Raw genomic sequence first — 18,067 nt, 5'->3', positions numbered from 1 at the left:
ATGTGCAGTAGAGAAATATGTCCAGAGAGTGCAAATTTCATCACTAGCTATTCACAGTATCAAAACATGAGATCTTGTGCATGCAGATTATAGACATTCCATTCTGGGGACTTTCGGCTCTCACCTTTGAACGTCTCATCAAGCTCGTCTTTTCCGAAGACGATCCCCAGGTCGTGAACAGCGCAGGTGTGGAACTGCACCCGGAATATCACATCTCTGGATGTGCTGCGGTAGCGCTTGTGGTAGCACTTGAGCTAGAGGGTGAAAACCATCAGGTGAGATTCAAACAATTCAAACAGCAGCGTTGCATTAAGCAGCTCCAACAGAATTCAACATTGCAATTCAGTGGAGTTGGATTGGACTTGAGACAGAAACCTGGTTCACTATACACTGTTCCAAAGTAGAGACTTGCACAGTCCAAGCAGAAAATGACAATTTCTCTATAGGATGTGACTTCATAATAATATTTCTGCTTACTGACGAGAAAAAAATAGTTATATTTTCATCAAAAATGGACTGCAATGTAAAAATCATTGCCACAGCTTAACTCAATATCTCTTCCATGCTAGTACACTCAGAATACCAAGTGAGTACAATATGAAATGATCTTTGCGAAGCACTGGCCAGAAACATGCCACCTTGATTCATGGGCAGTCCTTTCACTGCACTGGCTCAGTGCTAGAGAAAGCATTTAAGACTTTTTTATATATTGCCCTGTAAACGTATGGCCTGGCTCTCTCCGCACGAGCATTATTATCCAACCGTTTCTATCAACACAAGAGCTTTATAAAGCACCACTAAAACCCCACACAGGAAAATCTTCACTTTCCCCCCCACTGTTCCATGATGGGCTGCCTGGATCTTTTTTTTTTTTTTTTTTTTTTTTTACAAGGACCTCACATTTACAGGTACTAAAGGAATATTTACCTTCAACCCAAGTAATATGCTGCCCACAAACTGTGGCTGCAGGGAATAAGAAAATGACTTAAGCTCAAAAACATCCCACTCCATTACAATGGCAGTAAGCCTCATGTGCCTGAAGAACAAGAACTATTTTCAGCTATGGTTTATTGCGAGGTCAAAAAAGGAAATTTGATGTAATCTCCACTGAATTGAGACCTGGGTTAAAGAGCATTTGCAATTGCTTTTTATGGTTTGTTTTGTCCTAATTAGGTGCCACATAGATGGGGTTTGCCACATAGGAAAATACATTAGGCGGTATTAAGATTTGACAATTACAGGGAAGCATTTGAAAGTGAAGCTAGTATACTTTTCTGTTACTGACAAATTACATAGTACTATGTGAATTCTCATGATGCAGTAAACTGCACCTATCTGCTACTCAGTGCAGGTAAAAACAAAACCTAAGAATTATTTGCAAATACGATTTTGACCCTGATCTGATTGACTTGCATTCCACAAATGTAACAGTCGCTACTTGTGGGGGCTAAACAGACCAAAATATCTAAGATTCACAAATCCAAACAAACAAGTTCAGGGTTGAGTAGGGGAGGAAGGCTAAGTAAAATGTCCTGTGGCTTAGCGTGGCTTTCTGGGATACGACATACCTCCCACTGAGGGGGCCTGTTTCATGAGAAAAACAATGCTGCTGAGCCAAGTTTGAGAACAAAAAAATAGAAGAATGAAAACACACACTTTAAGCTCATGTCTTGCCTGGAGAGCCCCGACACTTGGGAACAACCTTCCTGCCAATATTAGAGAATCAGAAACACTCGCCATTTTCAAGCACAGGCTCAAAAATCACCTCTAACCCCTTCTCCCTTATTTGTGTATAGGTTGTCTTTATTGTAAATGTTGATTCCATATTGTTTGCTTTACTTGTTTGTACTATTGTTTCAATTCAATGCTCTGTAAAGCTTATTCAAAACTTCTTGATAAGGCGCTTTAACCTAAAATAAACTTGAAACCAAACTTGAAACTAACATGCCCCACACTGGTAAAACTCCCATGTAAGGCGAAACAGCCAAAACCTGAAGAATTGTAATCAACTTTATAAAGTGTTCACAATGATCTAACAGTACAGTAATTATTTTTTGGCAGTCATATAATCCACATAAATATACAACTGCATGAACACATAGCACATCGATTTTGAATGCAGCGGCACACTCCATCATGACCGAGATCTCTTCCATTTTGCTTAGGGGCATGGCTCACAATTTACGCGTTATTTGAATAATAACAAGCATCAGCAGGCAGATGATGCATTCAGCAGAATCCATTAGCCCTCTCTTACATAAAGGATGAGATATGAGCTCAGCTTTGGGGGCCAAAACGGAACGGCCTCAAGCTTAAGTGCTCCTTTCAAATTCTCCATGCCGAAATTATGCGCCCTGAGGACGCATCATGGATAACATTATGACCTGAATGACACAGCATAAGCAGAAACTTTGCTGACGTGCGCAGTTCTTCTGCTTGAACTACGTGCCAAAATATTCTGATGGAAAGTGGAGGTACTCAGTACTTGGCAGGGGTTCATGCTCTGATTATTTTCTCTTCATTTTAGATGTGCAAATGGAACAAGTATGTTTTTATTTTAGAAAACGACTCCCCAAAAAAAGTGAAAAGATCTCTTTAAAAGTATTAAAATGTCTGTTCATCATCATGTGCCTTTAAATGATTATGTCACATTAGTACCTTGTATATCCCAAATGCTCTAGGAGTGGAAATACATTCGGCTGCCATTTTGACATAATATTTTACAGCAAACATATTGTGTGCTAATGAGGGTCTTTAAACCGAAGTATAGGACCCATGCCAACTGTCTTCCCCCAAGTTTTTATAGCCATATTTATTCTGTGAATGGAGACTATAAACGGTTACAGGAAAAGCATTCTGTATACGTACCCAAAGTGGGATATGTAAAACCAATAGGATTCCCTCATTACTAATAAACAACAAAAGCCAATGCATCCCCTGTATATTTCTACAGCTGTTTTATACTTACATATGTGGCATTCTACTGTGCTAAGCATCAATAAATTAACACTGCATTTACATTTCTTTGTTTCTGAAAGGCAGAGGTAACAGACAATACACTGTTCCTGTTATTGGCATCACACATTCTCATTCTCCAGCAGTGATGAGTGTCTCCAATTCGTTTTTTCCTACTAAATAGGAAATTCACAGTGTGTTGAACGTATTAAAATCTTTAAAAATAGCTAAGGCATTGTACTTAAATCTCATTCTTTATGCTGTTTTTATTGGTGTATGATCAGTGGGCCCTGATAGCCGTATCTGTGCCATGCTTACCAGGATGTCCCCTTTCAGAAGAAGACCAGGCTCAATAGTGATGCAGATGCTCGTCTGGCTGTCGCCCTGAACATTACTGCGAAGGAAAGCGACAACATTTTAGATAATGGGCCAAAACGGATCATAATTGCTTTGAACACTGGAACAGTACGATCCAAAATGACAAAAAAAATACCATTCCATTGCGTCGGTTTCTAAACCTAAAAATCATTCTGTGGGTTTTTAATGTTGCTACTCTATGCACGAGCATTCACATGTGATCAGTGGGTTGGATGATCATCTATTAACAGTCCTTCAGTGGCTTTAACGGTGGCCATAACAAAGCCTAACTGTGGACTGCAGTGGGCTAATTTTGGGTATTAGTGTCTACATGATTGTTTAACTGGGAGAGTAGGATCAAAGGATGCAGAGTGCTAATAGGCGGCATGTGAGAAAAAGAGGGAAGGAATGTGATTTGGGGCCTTAAGGGGTTGATAGTCTGGAAATGTATGAGCACGTGTCCAGTGTGTACGCCGTAAATGTGTGTATGGTGTGGACACTAGTGCATGAATGGACATAGTATATTTCAGACATGGAACAGTCCTACGCCAGCATGCTTTATAATTTGGTAACATAAGCGTCATCATAACAAGACATTACGGTTCAGTGGGAAAAGGTAGAAAAAAGACAAAGAACGAAAATGAGGGAATACAGGCAGGACAGACGGAATAGGAAGTAGACAACAATTCATGACTACAAATTTCCGCTCAGATCTGATTTTTTTTGGATGACTGTTCATATCTCTTTTAGGATGTAACCCATATCTGACACCAATATGAACTGACAGCGAAGTTGAAAAGATTTGTGCGCCAGAATAACACGAACACATTCGACACACACATTTCGAACACATTTTGCGTATGCATGCCTTGGGATCTGGTTTTGTATAACATATGTATGATCTGTGTTACATGTGAGGGAAAAACAAAAATCTGAATTGTGACACTTTCAGCTGCAGCGTGATCGTATCCTCGGTGCCGGCTGCACCCATCTGAGGGCACTGCTGCTCTCCTCTCCTCTCCTCTCCTCTCCTCTCCTCTCATCTCCTGTCCACTCCTCTCTCCCTTCCCCTCTCCTCCCCTCCCCTCCCCTCCTCTCCTCTCCCCTCCTCCCCTCTCTCCCTTCCCCTCTCCTCCCCTCCCCTCCCCTCCTCTCCTCTCCTCTCCTCCCCTCTCTCCCTTCCCCTCTCCTTCCCTCCTCTCCTCTCCTCTCTCCCTTCCCCTCTCCTCCCCTCCTCTCCTCTCCCCTCCTCTCCTCTCTCCCTTCCCCTCTCCTCCCCTCCTCTCCTCTCCCCTCCTCTCCTCTCTCCCTTTCCTTCTCCTCCCCTCCTCTCCTCTCCTCTCCTCTCTCCCTTCCCCTCTCCTCCCCTCCTCCCCTCCTCTCCTCTCCCCTCTCCTCCCCTCCCCTCCTCTCCTCTCCCCTCCTCTCCCCTCCTCTCCTCTCCTCTCCTCTCCTCTCTTCCCAAAACAACAACAGAAAGTCATAGAATCCATTGTTTCCTGTCTGGCCCTGGGAACCGGTGGGGGTCCTCTGGCAGAAAAACCCTGGGGCGTCCACACAGCCTGTCTGCCTGTTTCATTGGCTCTCCAGTCACAAATAACACTAGAACTGATTGCGGGATCTGAGGCGGGGAAACAAGAGCTGCAGCTGGGGAGGCTAGCTAAATACAATAATGTGTGGCAAGCGCACAGTGTAAACTGGCAAGAGGGATGATGTGTGTCTATACTTGGGGGGCAGGGGAGCTGGGGGAGAGGCTATAAAGGAAAGTCAGGATTTTTATTATTCAGCCATTACTGTAAGAGCTTGCTATCCCTGGAATCTTGTAAAAGTGTGTGTGTGTTTTAAGACTTACTAGATCCCAGATGTGTAGACGGGTTGCATGGCCTGGTAGATTTTGAGAAAAGGACGACAACCTGGAAAACAATCACAGAAAGTCTGTCAGAGAAAAAGGTTGTGTCTGTGTGTGTGTACGTGTGTGTGTGTGCATGCATGCGTGAATGTGCGTGTGTGTGCATATCTGTGTATGCACATGAGCAGGTATGATGGTTACCTCCTTTGGACTCAAAGTTTGGGATGCCGTGCATGATGACATGGTGCAGGAACAGAGGCTTGTTGTTGATCTTGATGTGTCCGGACAGCAACCCGCTGAAGTACTGCACATACCTGAGCAGGACAGAGGGAGGGAGGAGGGGGATGAAGGAGCTGCCATGTTCCCTTCAGTCAGATTGTGTCAGGATTCATAATGTTTTACAACAAAGGGATGAAGGTCTTCTCCTGTGTACATTACAGTAAAGAGACACAATCTCTGGCCATGACCTCTAGTGAGAACAATGGTGGATAGCACTTTGTCAGCCATGCTGAAACAGCCAACCTTTAGATCAAAGCACTTTGTTATTATTAGGCCTTTTGCTTTGTTGACAATACAGCACATAAATAGAACAGGTGGCACAGCAATGTTTTTATTTAATCTACCGTCTTGGCACTGTCACTGTGTCCCTTGCGCTGTTTGGCCTCTTGCAATGTTAGATACACAGTGTTGGGGTAATGCATTACCTACCGAGTATTCAGATTACTTTTTTGTGGTAACATCAATTTAAATTTGGGGTCAGGCTAGATTAAAGCATCTGGTGATGCCTAAATGTAAATGTAGATGTAAAATGTGGCCTGCAAGGAAATATTGGTCTGTCAATAAATTTGCATTAGCTGCCACAGTGTTTTTTCTGCCAGTAGCTTAACAGTGCCAACCGCAGTCGACAATCTGTCTTTATCATGGTGACAAGCGCTTAGTGGGTTGAAAGACACTTCTCAAAGGCAGCGATTGGCTTATTGTTTAAGTTATATATGCAGAATACAGTGGTTACAACAGGATTATGCAATTATTATGCACTGAAGGGCCTAGTCTGTCCTTTCTTAGCAGACCTGGGATTAAAATAGTAAATAGTAAGTGAATAATTCTTAGTACTTAGTTTTTACCGACTTGGCGTACCACATGAGTGGGGTACCATAACATTACTACAACAGGACAATTCGGATAGTGATAGCAATATCTCAATCACAGAATCATTAAATTGAATTTCAGATACTTTCCTGTGATGGTACAAACTGTCTGTGTTATCTTATCATTGCATCTTATGTGACAAAGTCCATCTGATACCTAAGTAGCGCAAAATAAACTAGAAGAAGTAGCTGCAAATACTATTTGACACTATTTGACCCCTTGTCTGGTTCTTGTATTGTTGTCCCTTGTTTCTTGAGATTAGAAGCATTAAAGGCACATCAACTCAATGCCTTAAATGTATTTGTTCTTGTCAGGACAGAGATATCTTTGTGGGATAGTTCACTTTGAGGTCAAACTCATATCATAAACAGGAAGAGAAAGACTGACCTTTTCTGCGATGGCTGGCCCACAGGAAGTACTTTGTCTTCATAAAAGCGCTTCATAGCAAACCTGTCCAGAGCCTGGTCAGCACTGCAGCAACAGGGATATTTGGTTAGCGCACATACTGTTATTTGTTTTATCAGTATTATATGTAGCCTGATTATAGTCATGTGGCTGAATAATAATCATTAGAAGAAACATTCAATACAAATACTGCTGGTTTATTCATGCCATGTCAGCCCAATGTGTCCAGCCCATATCAATATCATAGTTTTTGGTCAGGACCCCTTCTGCACCCTTCCATCTATGTTTTTTGGTCAATAATGTAACATCTGTATTCAAGTATGGTTAAGTTTCGCAACTGGTTCATGTTTCTGACATTTCACTGCTGCTAAAGTTCAACATTCTCTGAGTTACAACACCCAAAATAAGTTTTGAATTGAATCATGACATTATGAGCATCCAGAGAATGCGAATGAACAGAGAGTGTTAAACTTTTCCCAGGCCAATCAGCATTCCTTCAGAAACAACAGGCGGGGAAAATCCATGTGAATTAGGCGGGTCTTCTAATTGTTAAACAGTTTAGATCTTCTTTGGTTACGCAATTACATTTCTATTTTGGCATCAGTGAAAACAAATGTAATGAAACAAAGTAAAATGATAATTCATTATGATTGTTATGCTACAGAAAAGGGAGGGCAGTTATAATTTGAATCTTCTGACCCACCATGTTTTTTTCCACCCTTGTAGGACCCAGTCCTTTGACTTAACTTATTGCTTTCTGCTCATAATTATTACATCAAACACTTTTCTCTGGATTCTCCCTGTTGTTCTCCAGTCTCATGCTACCCTTTAGTCTCTCTCTCTCTCTCTCTCTTTAATCTCTCTCTCTGTTTTTCTCCAAGTCTACCTTTCTATTTCCAGAAAATTATCCCAACATCAGGACATTCAAAAGTACCGATTCATCCTCATGCGGCCTCTCTCTCTCTCTCTTTCACGTCTGGCTTTCTGTCTTCTCTCAAAGCTCACTGGGGCTCGGCCCTGCATGGTTATAGTTGTGATAATACACCCACCTGGCAGATATGTTGCTGTAATGCATGTACGCTGCCACCACCACTCCAGTTCTGCCACGGTTGCCCTGAAAAGAGATTAATCAAGCAGCAATAAACCACAGGGAGTTGATTTTATCTAGCAGTCATGTGGAATTGTGCCAAGAACACGGGTTGTGATAGGAAAACTTATTTTTGTATTGTTTTGTATTGTATTGTAATTGTCATGATTCTAAAAAAGTGTGAATAAATATTACAATTTTACCATGCTTATTTATTTTTTGGGGATATTCCTGTATGTAAGAGCGGTATTAAATCTTTGGAGAGGGATTAAATATTTGTTGCTAACTGGTATATGTATTACTGCTAACTATGCTGCTATATCTTTATTGTGGTGTTGTTAATGCTAAGCTCAGCAAACTACATTCCAAGCACATGCTGCTGTGGCACTAAACCGGCTGAATCTTAAATTGCATTAATTTGACACATCTATCCATCTTCGAAACAAGGAGCACTGCAGAGAATATGTATGTTCCACATTATAAATATCGCAGTCGCTTAAACAGCATGGAGCGCACTGGAAATGATTTGTTGATATGTGGAAACCCAACACGGGCTACTTCCTTAGTGACCACCACAACTTCCAACCCTGCGCTCTCATCATCGCCGTTACGCAACTCCAGTTGTTATGGCAACCGTCTTGTTTGTAACCTCCCCTGTGGGAACATCTTGGAATGAGGCAGAGAGGCTTAAGCTCCTATGGCTAATTCTTATGTTGCGAAACACAAATATGGAAGCAGTGGGGTTAACGGGGAAAATGACTTGGTGTTACGTTTGGGGCCTCGGTCTAGTAGCAGAATTTGGACATACTTTTTATGGTTTGTGTTGGTGTACTTGTGCCAGATGAGTGTGGCTTGCCACAAGAATACAAAGTGTTGCAAGTAAGTTTAGGCAATGACAGGAAAGAGTTTGTCAATTCAGTGTAACTGGTATTGTGGGTAAAAGGATACAGAAACTACCTAAATAGTCATGGAGAGTTGGGTGTGTGCGTCTTTCTTCCTTAATTAGTGTTTTTCTAACTCTTGTCCAATGCAACCTAACCCAAACAAACAGATACACTCACACACACAAACACACTTTCCATAAAATCAGTGTTGCACTCTGACAAATGTTGATTACCATTGCAAACATTGCACACACACACACACACACAAAACAGCGGCAGCCTCAGGGGAGGGAGGGTCCTGAGAAGAGCCTGACAGCACCCTCTACTGTCTGGAGACACCTCTTCCATTTTCACCAGTTTTATTGAATCTCACCTTGTTGTGTATGACGACGACGTTGTGGCTGTCCGCACTCAGCCAGGTGTCCATGGCCTTGCAGATGCTGCAGATCTTATCCAGCGCTGGAGCGTGGTGGTCAGGCCAGCCGAAGTCCAACACCTGAGAGAGAGGGAGAGAGAGAGGGAGAGAGAGAGAGAGAGAGAGAGAGAGAGACCAGGGTCAGGTTGTTGGTTATACATGGTAACTTAAGATCTATGAAGTAGAAGAGAAGAGAAGAGAAGAGAAGAGAAGAGAAGAGAAGAGAAGAGAAGAGAAGAGAAGTCAGGCTTACCTTTGGATTGAGCTGGTTGATGTCATAACGTTTCTCACTGAGGTTGAAGAGCTGAGGAAGAAGCCAGTCAAGACCATCAATACTTTGTTCTTAACCAAATGACAAAAATGAGTTACATTACATATTGAATGACCTGAGCATTTATTGTATAATTGGCTAGTCCTCTTAAAAAATGTTAACTCTTACTATATAGTATGAATAGTTTTAATAACTTAATATCAACTTAATTATCTGAAGTTTTGTCACCAATATTTGCTTTCACCTACTGTTTTGGAAAGACAGTTCACACAGGATAGAGGCACAGAATATATTTAAACAGACATTAAACCACTTTCCAAATATTTCAGTATGAAGGCAGCCTATGTCATGACATTTCACCATTCACACAGCAGGAGCTCAGGTGCAACGAACCCCCTAAAACTGAAGCAAAGCACCCAGCACTCCCGACATCATCCAAAAAGAAAACCTTTACCAGGTAGTTGTGTCCGTGTTTGGAGCGCAGCATGGAGGCCACCTCCCGCAGGTTGACAGCGTAGCTCTGCTCCTCCACAGCGCTGGGGAAGGAGACGGAGATGATCCTCTCTGTGATGTAGACCAGGTCCACCTCGTAGCTCTCCTCCAGGGCCTGCAGCAGACTCACACTCCTGCCACAGAGATGGAGAGGGAAACGTTTACCCTTTAACGTGGGTTATTGTGACAGTTAAAGCTGCACTAGGCAATTTCACACAATGGCGGCCCCGAAATGGCAGCGAGGGGTGACTTCAATACCCAGAAGTCGTGTAATGTGGTGTCAGTAAACTGCACACAGCACGCTCATGTTTACCAACCCGGCCGGTCTGTGATGCTTTATACCAAAGGAAACTAAAGAGATGAGAGAGGAAAAGATCTAATGTTGGTGAGTCCAGCTTTCTCTGGACAGAGCGCTCACTCACTGCTGTTTCAGTTTTAATTCTAACATTCCTATACATGGATTTTCCTCAAGTGACCCAAACCCAACAGCAGAATTTAACTTGGGCAATCAGGGCAAAGACTCAATTAGAGGGGATGGGATGCTCTTATCTGCTGTAGCCCCACTTTGTGTTTTAGGCTGATAAGATTGGTGAATTTTTACATAAAAATCTCGCCTAGCGTAGCTTTAAAGCGTCTCTACAGTGGGAGGATTTTACATCAGCAAATTAATATTGAAATAATGTTAATCTCTGATGGATGTGCTTCAGATTCAGTACATCACACATAGGAAAGTCCTTTTGCATGTGATCCCCCTTCCACCTCGCTGTCAAACCAGAAAAACCACACCTGCTTGGCACAGATGTCATCAGTGTCACACGATTCATACCACTAATTTCATTTACCTTTAGATCTAAATGATTCAATTAACCTCTCAGACATATCACAGGACATATTATCTGGTTATATTTGACTACTTTTGACTAGGGTGGCTCGTTACGACTGACTAGTGGATCAACAGGGTGAAGGAGACACTGGTTTTATAGGTGTCTTTCATGCAGGCAAGGATGTATGGACTGTCTTCTTCTCAGGGTGAGTCCCCTTCCCAGTCGCAAACCATGAGAACAGTATTTACAGATGTCGCTGAAATACTCTTGCGCTTTGGCTCCATCCCCAACAGGAATTGTTCAGAAATACCAAGTTTTGCTCTCATTTCAGCCAACAAAAGTCTCATAGTCTGGAAACTAATCGGTTGACAGACACTAGAGTATTGATTGGGATTTGAATAGATACAGTATAAATGCATGAAGGGGGACTTTTACAATGGCTACCGCTGTTTACCAGAGGAGTGAACTGGCATTACATTGGCACAAAGTACTGTGAGCTCCATACCACAAATGACATTATGAACAAAATCTTCATGTCCTCTTTCATGAACCCTGAAATGGGGCAACTGTGAACAAAATGGGTTGTAGTTCTTAAAATGTTTATCGTGATTGAATTTTTCATGAAAGTAGCCTAAATTTAAAGCCAACAGTCTGCACATTAACCTCATAGTCACTGGGTGATCTCACATCCAAAGTGATGCAATTGTGGTGCCAAAGCATCAAAAAATGTGTTGTTGTTCAAATACTTAATCCGCAAACTTTATTATACTGAATGTTCTGAATGTCCCAAATTATGTTCCAGTTCCAAACACAAGACTCTCTCTTTCAAGCGTACAAGGAACAAATATCCTAATATGGAGAAGGCAACACACCACATGAATACCATCTCCACATCGCTTTTCACTGAGGGCATGACATCACTAAATCCCCGAGTGGTTCAAGTTTGCCTCCGAAACGTCAGCGCTCCCCATTGCACTAAACACATGTCGCGCTGTTTCGCTTGGGCCGGCTGAGAGGGAAAACAGAGCGAAGAGGGATTGATTCAGTAGATAAACACAGCAGATTATGAAAATATCCCCACATTCCAGGGAGAGTGTGTGCGCCTCGCAGACCAAACAAAATATTATGGTCATTGGTAGGAATGGAACTGGGGTAGGAACCTCAAACGTCAAACGAGTTGAGGTGATGTTTTACCCAATCAGGTTTGTCTGGAGTCACATCTGTAGCGGGTCAAAAAATGAAAGGGATGGAAGAGAAGAGGCTTGGAAGGAAGGGAGGAGAGAGAGAAAATTCACCCCAAAAATGAAAATTCAGTCAGTAACTACTCACTCCCATGTCAGTTGAAACTCCACTGAAAAAAACAAAAAACAAACACAGAGCGAGTTAGTAGTTCCATCCATTCCACCTCAACCTTCTTCAAAACTGTTGAAGTTAACGGAGCCATCTTTTTACAGCTGCTCCAAAAAAGGAATAAAATGTCCAAATTTCTCCAAACAGCTTGTGCAGCATAAACACAAAGTGTTTTGTAACCAAACAACTGCACCGTGGGTCAAAAAGTCCAATATTTACCTAATTTTCTCCTAAATTTTCCTTAATGACATTGCTTTGGTCTAGAATGCGCCAACAGTCGGCTGCATGAACTGTTTGGAAAAATTTGGAGCAAAAAAAAAATTCAATAGTTTGGAAGAAGGATATAAGATGGAACTATGTGGGCAAACTCACTGTGTGTCTCATTTTCGGGTGAGTAAATAATGAAATAATGAACTGAATTTTCATTTTGGAGTGAACTATTCCTTGAAGTTCTTGCGTTGATCTAGTGTGTTTCAGTACTCATAACATTGTCCGTTTCAAGTCTGTCAAGCTGTCCACAGAGACAGAAAAGAGACAGAGAGAGAAAAATAACCCAATGAGGAGAGAAAAATGAACCAAAGAGAATGAAGAAGGAGAAGCAGGGTGAGAGGAAAAGGTTAAGGGAGAGGTGTCCGGACCCTAAGCCTCCAGACTACAGCATATTTCCCACATGTGTCAACTGTGAGTAGCCCCTGAGAAGATTGCTCATATGTCTGGGACAGAGAATCACCCCAGCTCTACTACACAAATAACCTGCTCTGTACATCTGGACCCACTCAAAACTTGCTTACTGGAATTTATTCATCAGCAGCGATACAGGAGAAATTGATATGTCACACATGCTCTCTCTACTGTACAGCGAACATCTTACTTTAAAATTTGGCCTGAAGAATATGCTTTTTCTTATGACACACTGGGAAGTTGTCTGCGATTCGCCTCCCTAAACGAATCAATTGTTGTTGGGTTTTTTTCGGTTTTACTTGCAGCAACTGCCTCTCTGTGCCTCTCCCTCTCTTTTTCGCCCTAACGCTTCCTCCTCTCTCCCTTTCCATCTGTCTCTCTATTTCTCTTTCTCCCTCCATGTCTGTCTTGCTCTCTCTCTCTCTCTGCATATGTATGTCTTTCCCCCCTGGGTGCAGTCAGGGCCAATATAGAGCTGTGGTTTGGTCCTCTTCCAGATCCACCAGCATGCAGTGACCGACCGAGCGGAGCAGCGCCAACCTGCTTCTCATCAGTCGAGAGAGATGAAGCGATTGCCTTTTTCTGCATATCGCCTTTGACGAACGCCGCATTATCTCCACACGCTCAATTTCGTCGCTGCAGTGATCGCATTTGTGCATTTGGACGAACACCAACTGGGAACCGTGAATGTTGTACCGGGAAACCTGAGACATTAGGCTGTAAAAAAAATATATACTCTGGGTATTTCTTAATAAGGAAATTACACGACCAGAGCTTCCGGGTTTTGAGTGTTCAATGCCAGGTGTTTCATACATGAAAAGCACACCCACACACAAAGTCTCTATTTAAATACTCATGAGGACTGACTGCCCTCCCTGCCCACAGTCTGCTGGCTGGTTCACCCTGCTCTTATCGAGGAACAACAAGGCCGGGCCTGTAGTAGTTCCTGCTTGGTGGATACCTGCAGTTTCTCAAGGACTGAAGGGGCAAATGATCTAGACGTCGACTGCATTGTGAGGGTGGATTAGTTGTAAATAAGCAAAATCCAGTGTACGCGAAACTCATACACGATACAAATAAAGTTCGAACCAAACTTGTACTTATTTGATAATCTCTGTCATTACAGTTTAATCAAGCAAGCATGTGGTTAAATACTTATTTTTCTTGCACAAACACAACATGGTATTTGTCAAATTGGACTTGGTAAAGGTTAGATTAACCTCATATATATTCTAAAGAAACATGGGAAATAAGCTTAACTACTGTACATTTTATCTCACATGTTGAAGCCTGCCAATTTGGTTTCTCAAGTCATCAATTTTGATCAATATCAATACGTTAAGGGACTTTTCCAGCATGATGAGTTTTTGCTTATTTCCTTCATTCCCTAGATGTAGATCATTTTCCAGCGCTTTAATCACATCATGAGATATTCTCTTTTTCCTACATTTTAGTTGTAGTAAACATTTTGTTACTCCAAGTAAAGAAGAGGGCAACAATTTAAAGCCATAAATGCATAAAATCTAGCTTTAATTTCTGTTTAATTTCTGGACTATAGCTGGTGGAAGCACCTTGCTTCGGTTTGCTGGTAAGCTTGACTGGGTTGTGATCGACAGAAGGCGGGTCCTGATGTAACAGCAGAGAACGTTAGCTATTAGTTGAAAGATTTATTTTGGAGAGGAAAATGTGTAAATCGGACATGCAGTCCGATTTGACATGCAGGAAGCGGTATTTGCATCTTCTTGTTTACAAGCGGAAACCGTAAGTAAGATGCTCACTCCTGTCTCAGGTTCTCGCAGTGTTCCCGAATAATATGAAACAGCCACGTTAGAGTGAACAGAACTTCTTTCAAATTGTAAAAGTTTATTGCCTGATATTATCATTATGATGCATTTTTTGCAAAACACGATTGTTGGCTTTACCTTCATAGTGATGGAGCTGTTTTCTGTGCCATTTGGAATTGAATGGGTAAGAATGAGCCTTCGAGGTATGGCAAAACTGCACAAAAAATATTGCTAATTTTGGCATATTCATGTAAAAACAGGTCGAATTAACATGACGTGGATGGAAAACATAAAAATACGATGGATCATGCTGAAATGGTCCTTTAAATAGGCTGACCTAATGTTTTATTCCTCCAAATTAACAGCAATGTTCACCTTACATCACATTGCTTCTGGTATGTGTGCTGTTATTTACAGTGTGTAGTGTGTAGTATCGTGCAGCACTAGCCCCCCCATACAGATGATAAAAACATCTACGGCTGTATGTGGTGGGGACGAATCAGATGTTCAACTGTTGTTTTACCTCTCTTTGCTTCGCTATGAAGGAATAAAGCCCGTACTTAGCGTTAGTACAGAGGTTCAAGATGAACTTTTGCGGTATCTTGTAAAGTCTAACAAATTAATTACACAACTGACACCATCTGTGATTCCCTGGGGATTGGGGGAGGAGGAAAACTGTTTCGTCCAACAAAACAGTTTGGGGTCCAGTTCAGTTGCGGGGCTTGTTGCTGTACTCGTTCCCTAGATAAAATCAGCAAATATCATATTACCTCTTAACTTTTCAATTCAAATGCTTCATATCTCTGACTGAAGGGAAGGAAAAGGCATTTCGGTGCTTAGTAGTTGTTTCGCCTCCTTCATTATCTTTCTGCACTTTTGGCAAAGAAACAAGGGAGTTTTGTTCCTAAAATAGGCCGACAAATAGGGTCCAATAAACCGAATGAAGCCTTTTATGGATGGCTTGCAGTTATCAGTAAACATTCATGTCCTGCTGTCCCGTGCTCCATGTGAAAACAGAATGCCTTTTTGTTTATACCACTTTTTCAAGGGATTTCGATGGCTGGCTGTAGTCAGTCAGTTAAAAATCCCATCACAGGAGAGAGGAGAGGAGAGGAGAGGAGAGGAGAGGAGAGGAGAGGAGAGGAGATGAGAGGAGATGTTGCTCAGTATCCTACCTTGAAGGTCGGCGTCGTGACTCCATGCTCTTGGAGGATTTTGTTGAGCCCTGCAACAACAACAAAACATCAAAACTTTATCATTAAACTATATCCCATGCTTCATAACAAAAACACTGCTTTCAAAACTAAAAAAAAAAAAAAAAAAAAGACATCAGAACACAGAGGCTTCACAGAGCTTATTTGTCCGTAAAATAGTGTATTTGAAGAACCACCTGAATGATTTTTCACTCTCTAATGGTTCTTCAGTGGTTCTACGGTTTATAAATAGTTCCACATAGGATCTCAAATAGTTCATCATAGCAGTGATGGTTCTATATAAAAAATAACAGCTGTTCTTGATTCTGGTTTTGCCTGCTATGGTTCTGTGATTCTTAACTTCTAGAAAGAAACTGTCTGGTATGGAGGTGAAAGAGTCTAAGTCTATAGACCTTTGGAACCAAGTTGCTCACTAATATAAGTTCAAATCTTGCTAAATCTCCAGCATAATGTCTGAATAGTTTATAAATGGGAGTTTGGCAGACTGGTAAACGAGGCAGCCTAGTAGTTGAAAGATTACTGGTTCAATTCCAAGCAATGCCAGTGCTCAACATTGCTGAAATGACTCGGAGCAAGGACATTCATAACTCATGTATGTGCATCAATCTGCTCCAATGAGAGGTATTGAAACTGATACTGTGATACAATGCAGAGGGCAGTTGCATGTAATTTGTAATTGTATCTGCCCTTCTAAAAATAAACCCACGCATAGTGAGTGTACACGATTTTAGAAGCACCTTCCGAATATTGAGTTGCACCCCATGTGACTTCAAACACTTCATGAGTGAGGTGGATCTAACAGGTGAGACATCATAGCTTTCAGCAGGATTCACCTGGCCAGTCTATTTCAAGGAAAGGGCAGGTGGGCTTAATATGTTGTACATTCAGTATATATAGGATCTAAATGTTTGGGGGGCGGTTCTAAGCTGGAGCCATGCAGTACCACGTGAGGACGGTCCCACATAGCACCCTCAGAAAGCAAAGCAGAGAGGCCCTTGCAGAGGAAGTGTCGCTGAAGGTGATTGACTGTGTTTGGCTCCAGTGCGCCTGGCCTGCCTGGCCCCCCCACTCCAGGAGGGGTCAGAGGGCATGTGGACTTGTTCAGTCCCCCGAGGTGCGCGGGTCACATGAACACGGGAGGGGGGGCTGTTATCCATCATCATCCATTAGATCAGACTGACTGGCTAACCACCGGTGTCAAGAGCAGAACTCACCCCGCCTGCATGGAGTTCAGCCCTGCTCCTCTCTCTGAACGTCTGACTGTCTTTCAATGTCATGTCCACATTAAAAACACATGAGGACAACATCCAACACCTATGCCTATAGTCAATCACGTGCGTTAGGCCTGTTTGTGCATGAATACACACACACATGCACGTACACACACACATACCGGATGATAAAGTCTTTCTCCTATTCTTATTGCCTAGTAAAGCCAGTTACACACTTTTCCCATGCCTCTTCTCACATCTTATAACGCCAGTGTTCACATGAGACTGTGGCCCGACTGAGGCGACACAAAGCAAATCCCCCCTTTTCTGTCTGTGCCTTGGCCTAAACGTTTCAGCATGTTGCGACGGGCTATAAAGTGGCGAGAGTCGCCGGAGGAGGACAGAGATGAATGAGAGAGAGACGGCCTGAGAGAGAGAGAGAGAGAGGGGCAGAGACAGTGCGTTGTGTTGAGTGGTGAAAAGCTCCAAAATTGTTTTCAGTGCCTCTTAAATGCTCCGCTGTGAGCTGATCAAAACTGATTTTTCAGGCGTGAGGTAAACACGTCTGCGTAACGCTCAAGACTGGAAGCAGGAGTCAACGCACACAACATGACACTTATCAAGTTAACCAACACGCAAACAAAGAAACATAACATCCTAATTAGAGATGCTTGAGAGCTGCTATAGATTGCCGGGCAGATGGGGTTGGTGTCGTGCTGGGAAGATGGCAGCCGAATCATGGATTTTGCTTCTAATTAGTCCAAAGTGGTGTAAAGAGCGTTTTATGAGCCATAATATTTAAGTGAAAATGCAACCATCTGGCTAAATGAAAGCATTGCCACGAAGCGCCGATCGGTAATAAGAAAAAGGACTTTCACTGTGGTTTCACTGATTTTTTTTTCCCTCTACATTCAACAATTAAAAGGCATCTATTCTCGTGATGTTCAACGATGCACTGGGAATCTGCTGTGCAGGAGGTTCATGGAGTGTTTTGTACACAGCACTCTTTGTTAGCTATGAATTATGAGCATACGCCGCTTCATTATTTCTCACACCCGTAAGATTTGTGAAGTGTCTTAACAGCTCTGCAAGCAAGAAGCAACAATCAAGTGTATTTCTTGTGTTTAGATCATATATTC

The 18,067-nt window shown here is 42.3% G+C and overlaps 1 protein-coding gene across 4 annotated transcripts in view; it reads right to left on the bottom strand.

Annotated features, from left to right (window-relative positions):
• tns1b (tensin 1b) overlaps positions 1 to 18,067 on the bottom strand; it is a 110,897-nt gene that overhangs the window by 46,424 nt on the left and 46,406 nt on the right. For all 4 annotated transcript variants that reach the window (XR_013505121.1, XM_078285889.1, XM_078285887.1 and 1 more), the window contains exons 4-13: positions 15,679 to 15,728; positions 9,827 to 9,998; positions 9,355 to 9,405; positions 9,060 to 9,182; positions 7,765 to 7,829; positions 6,698 to 6,781; positions 5,363 to 5,475; positions 5,165 to 5,225; positions 3,274 to 3,349; positions 125 to 254 (exon numbers count right to left, since the gene is read on the bottom strand). Coding sequence is in view for 3 of the 4 variants with exons in the window: in XM_078285887.1 (XP_078142013.1) it covers positions 125 to 254; positions 3,274 to 3,349; positions 5,165 to 5,225; positions 5,363 to 5,475; positions 6,698 to 6,781; positions 7,765 to 7,829; positions 9,060 to 9,182; positions 9,355 to 9,405; positions 9,827 to 9,998; positions 15,679 to 15,728 (925 nt within the window). In the remaining variant the exon portion in view is untranslated. The remainder of the gene's footprint in view (positions 1 to 124; positions 255 to 3,273; positions 3,350 to 5,164; positions 5,226 to 5,362; positions 5,476 to 6,697; positions 6,782 to 7,764; positions 7,830 to 9,059; positions 9,183 to 9,354; positions 9,406 to 9,826; positions 9,999 to 15,678; positions 15,729 to 18,067) is intronic.

This window comes from Centroberyx gerrardi, chromosome 10 (assembly GCF_048128805.1).
Source record: "Centroberyx gerrardi isolate f3 chromosome 10, fCenGer3.hap1.cur.20231027, whole genome shotgun sequence".
Taxonomy (NCBI): domain Eukaryota; kingdom Metazoa; phylum Chordata; class Actinopteri; order Beryciformes; family Berycidae; genus Centroberyx; species Centroberyx gerrardi.
The sequence above is the reverse complement of the archived record's forward strand: the minus strand, read 5'-3'. Positions and strand labels throughout refer to the sequence as shown.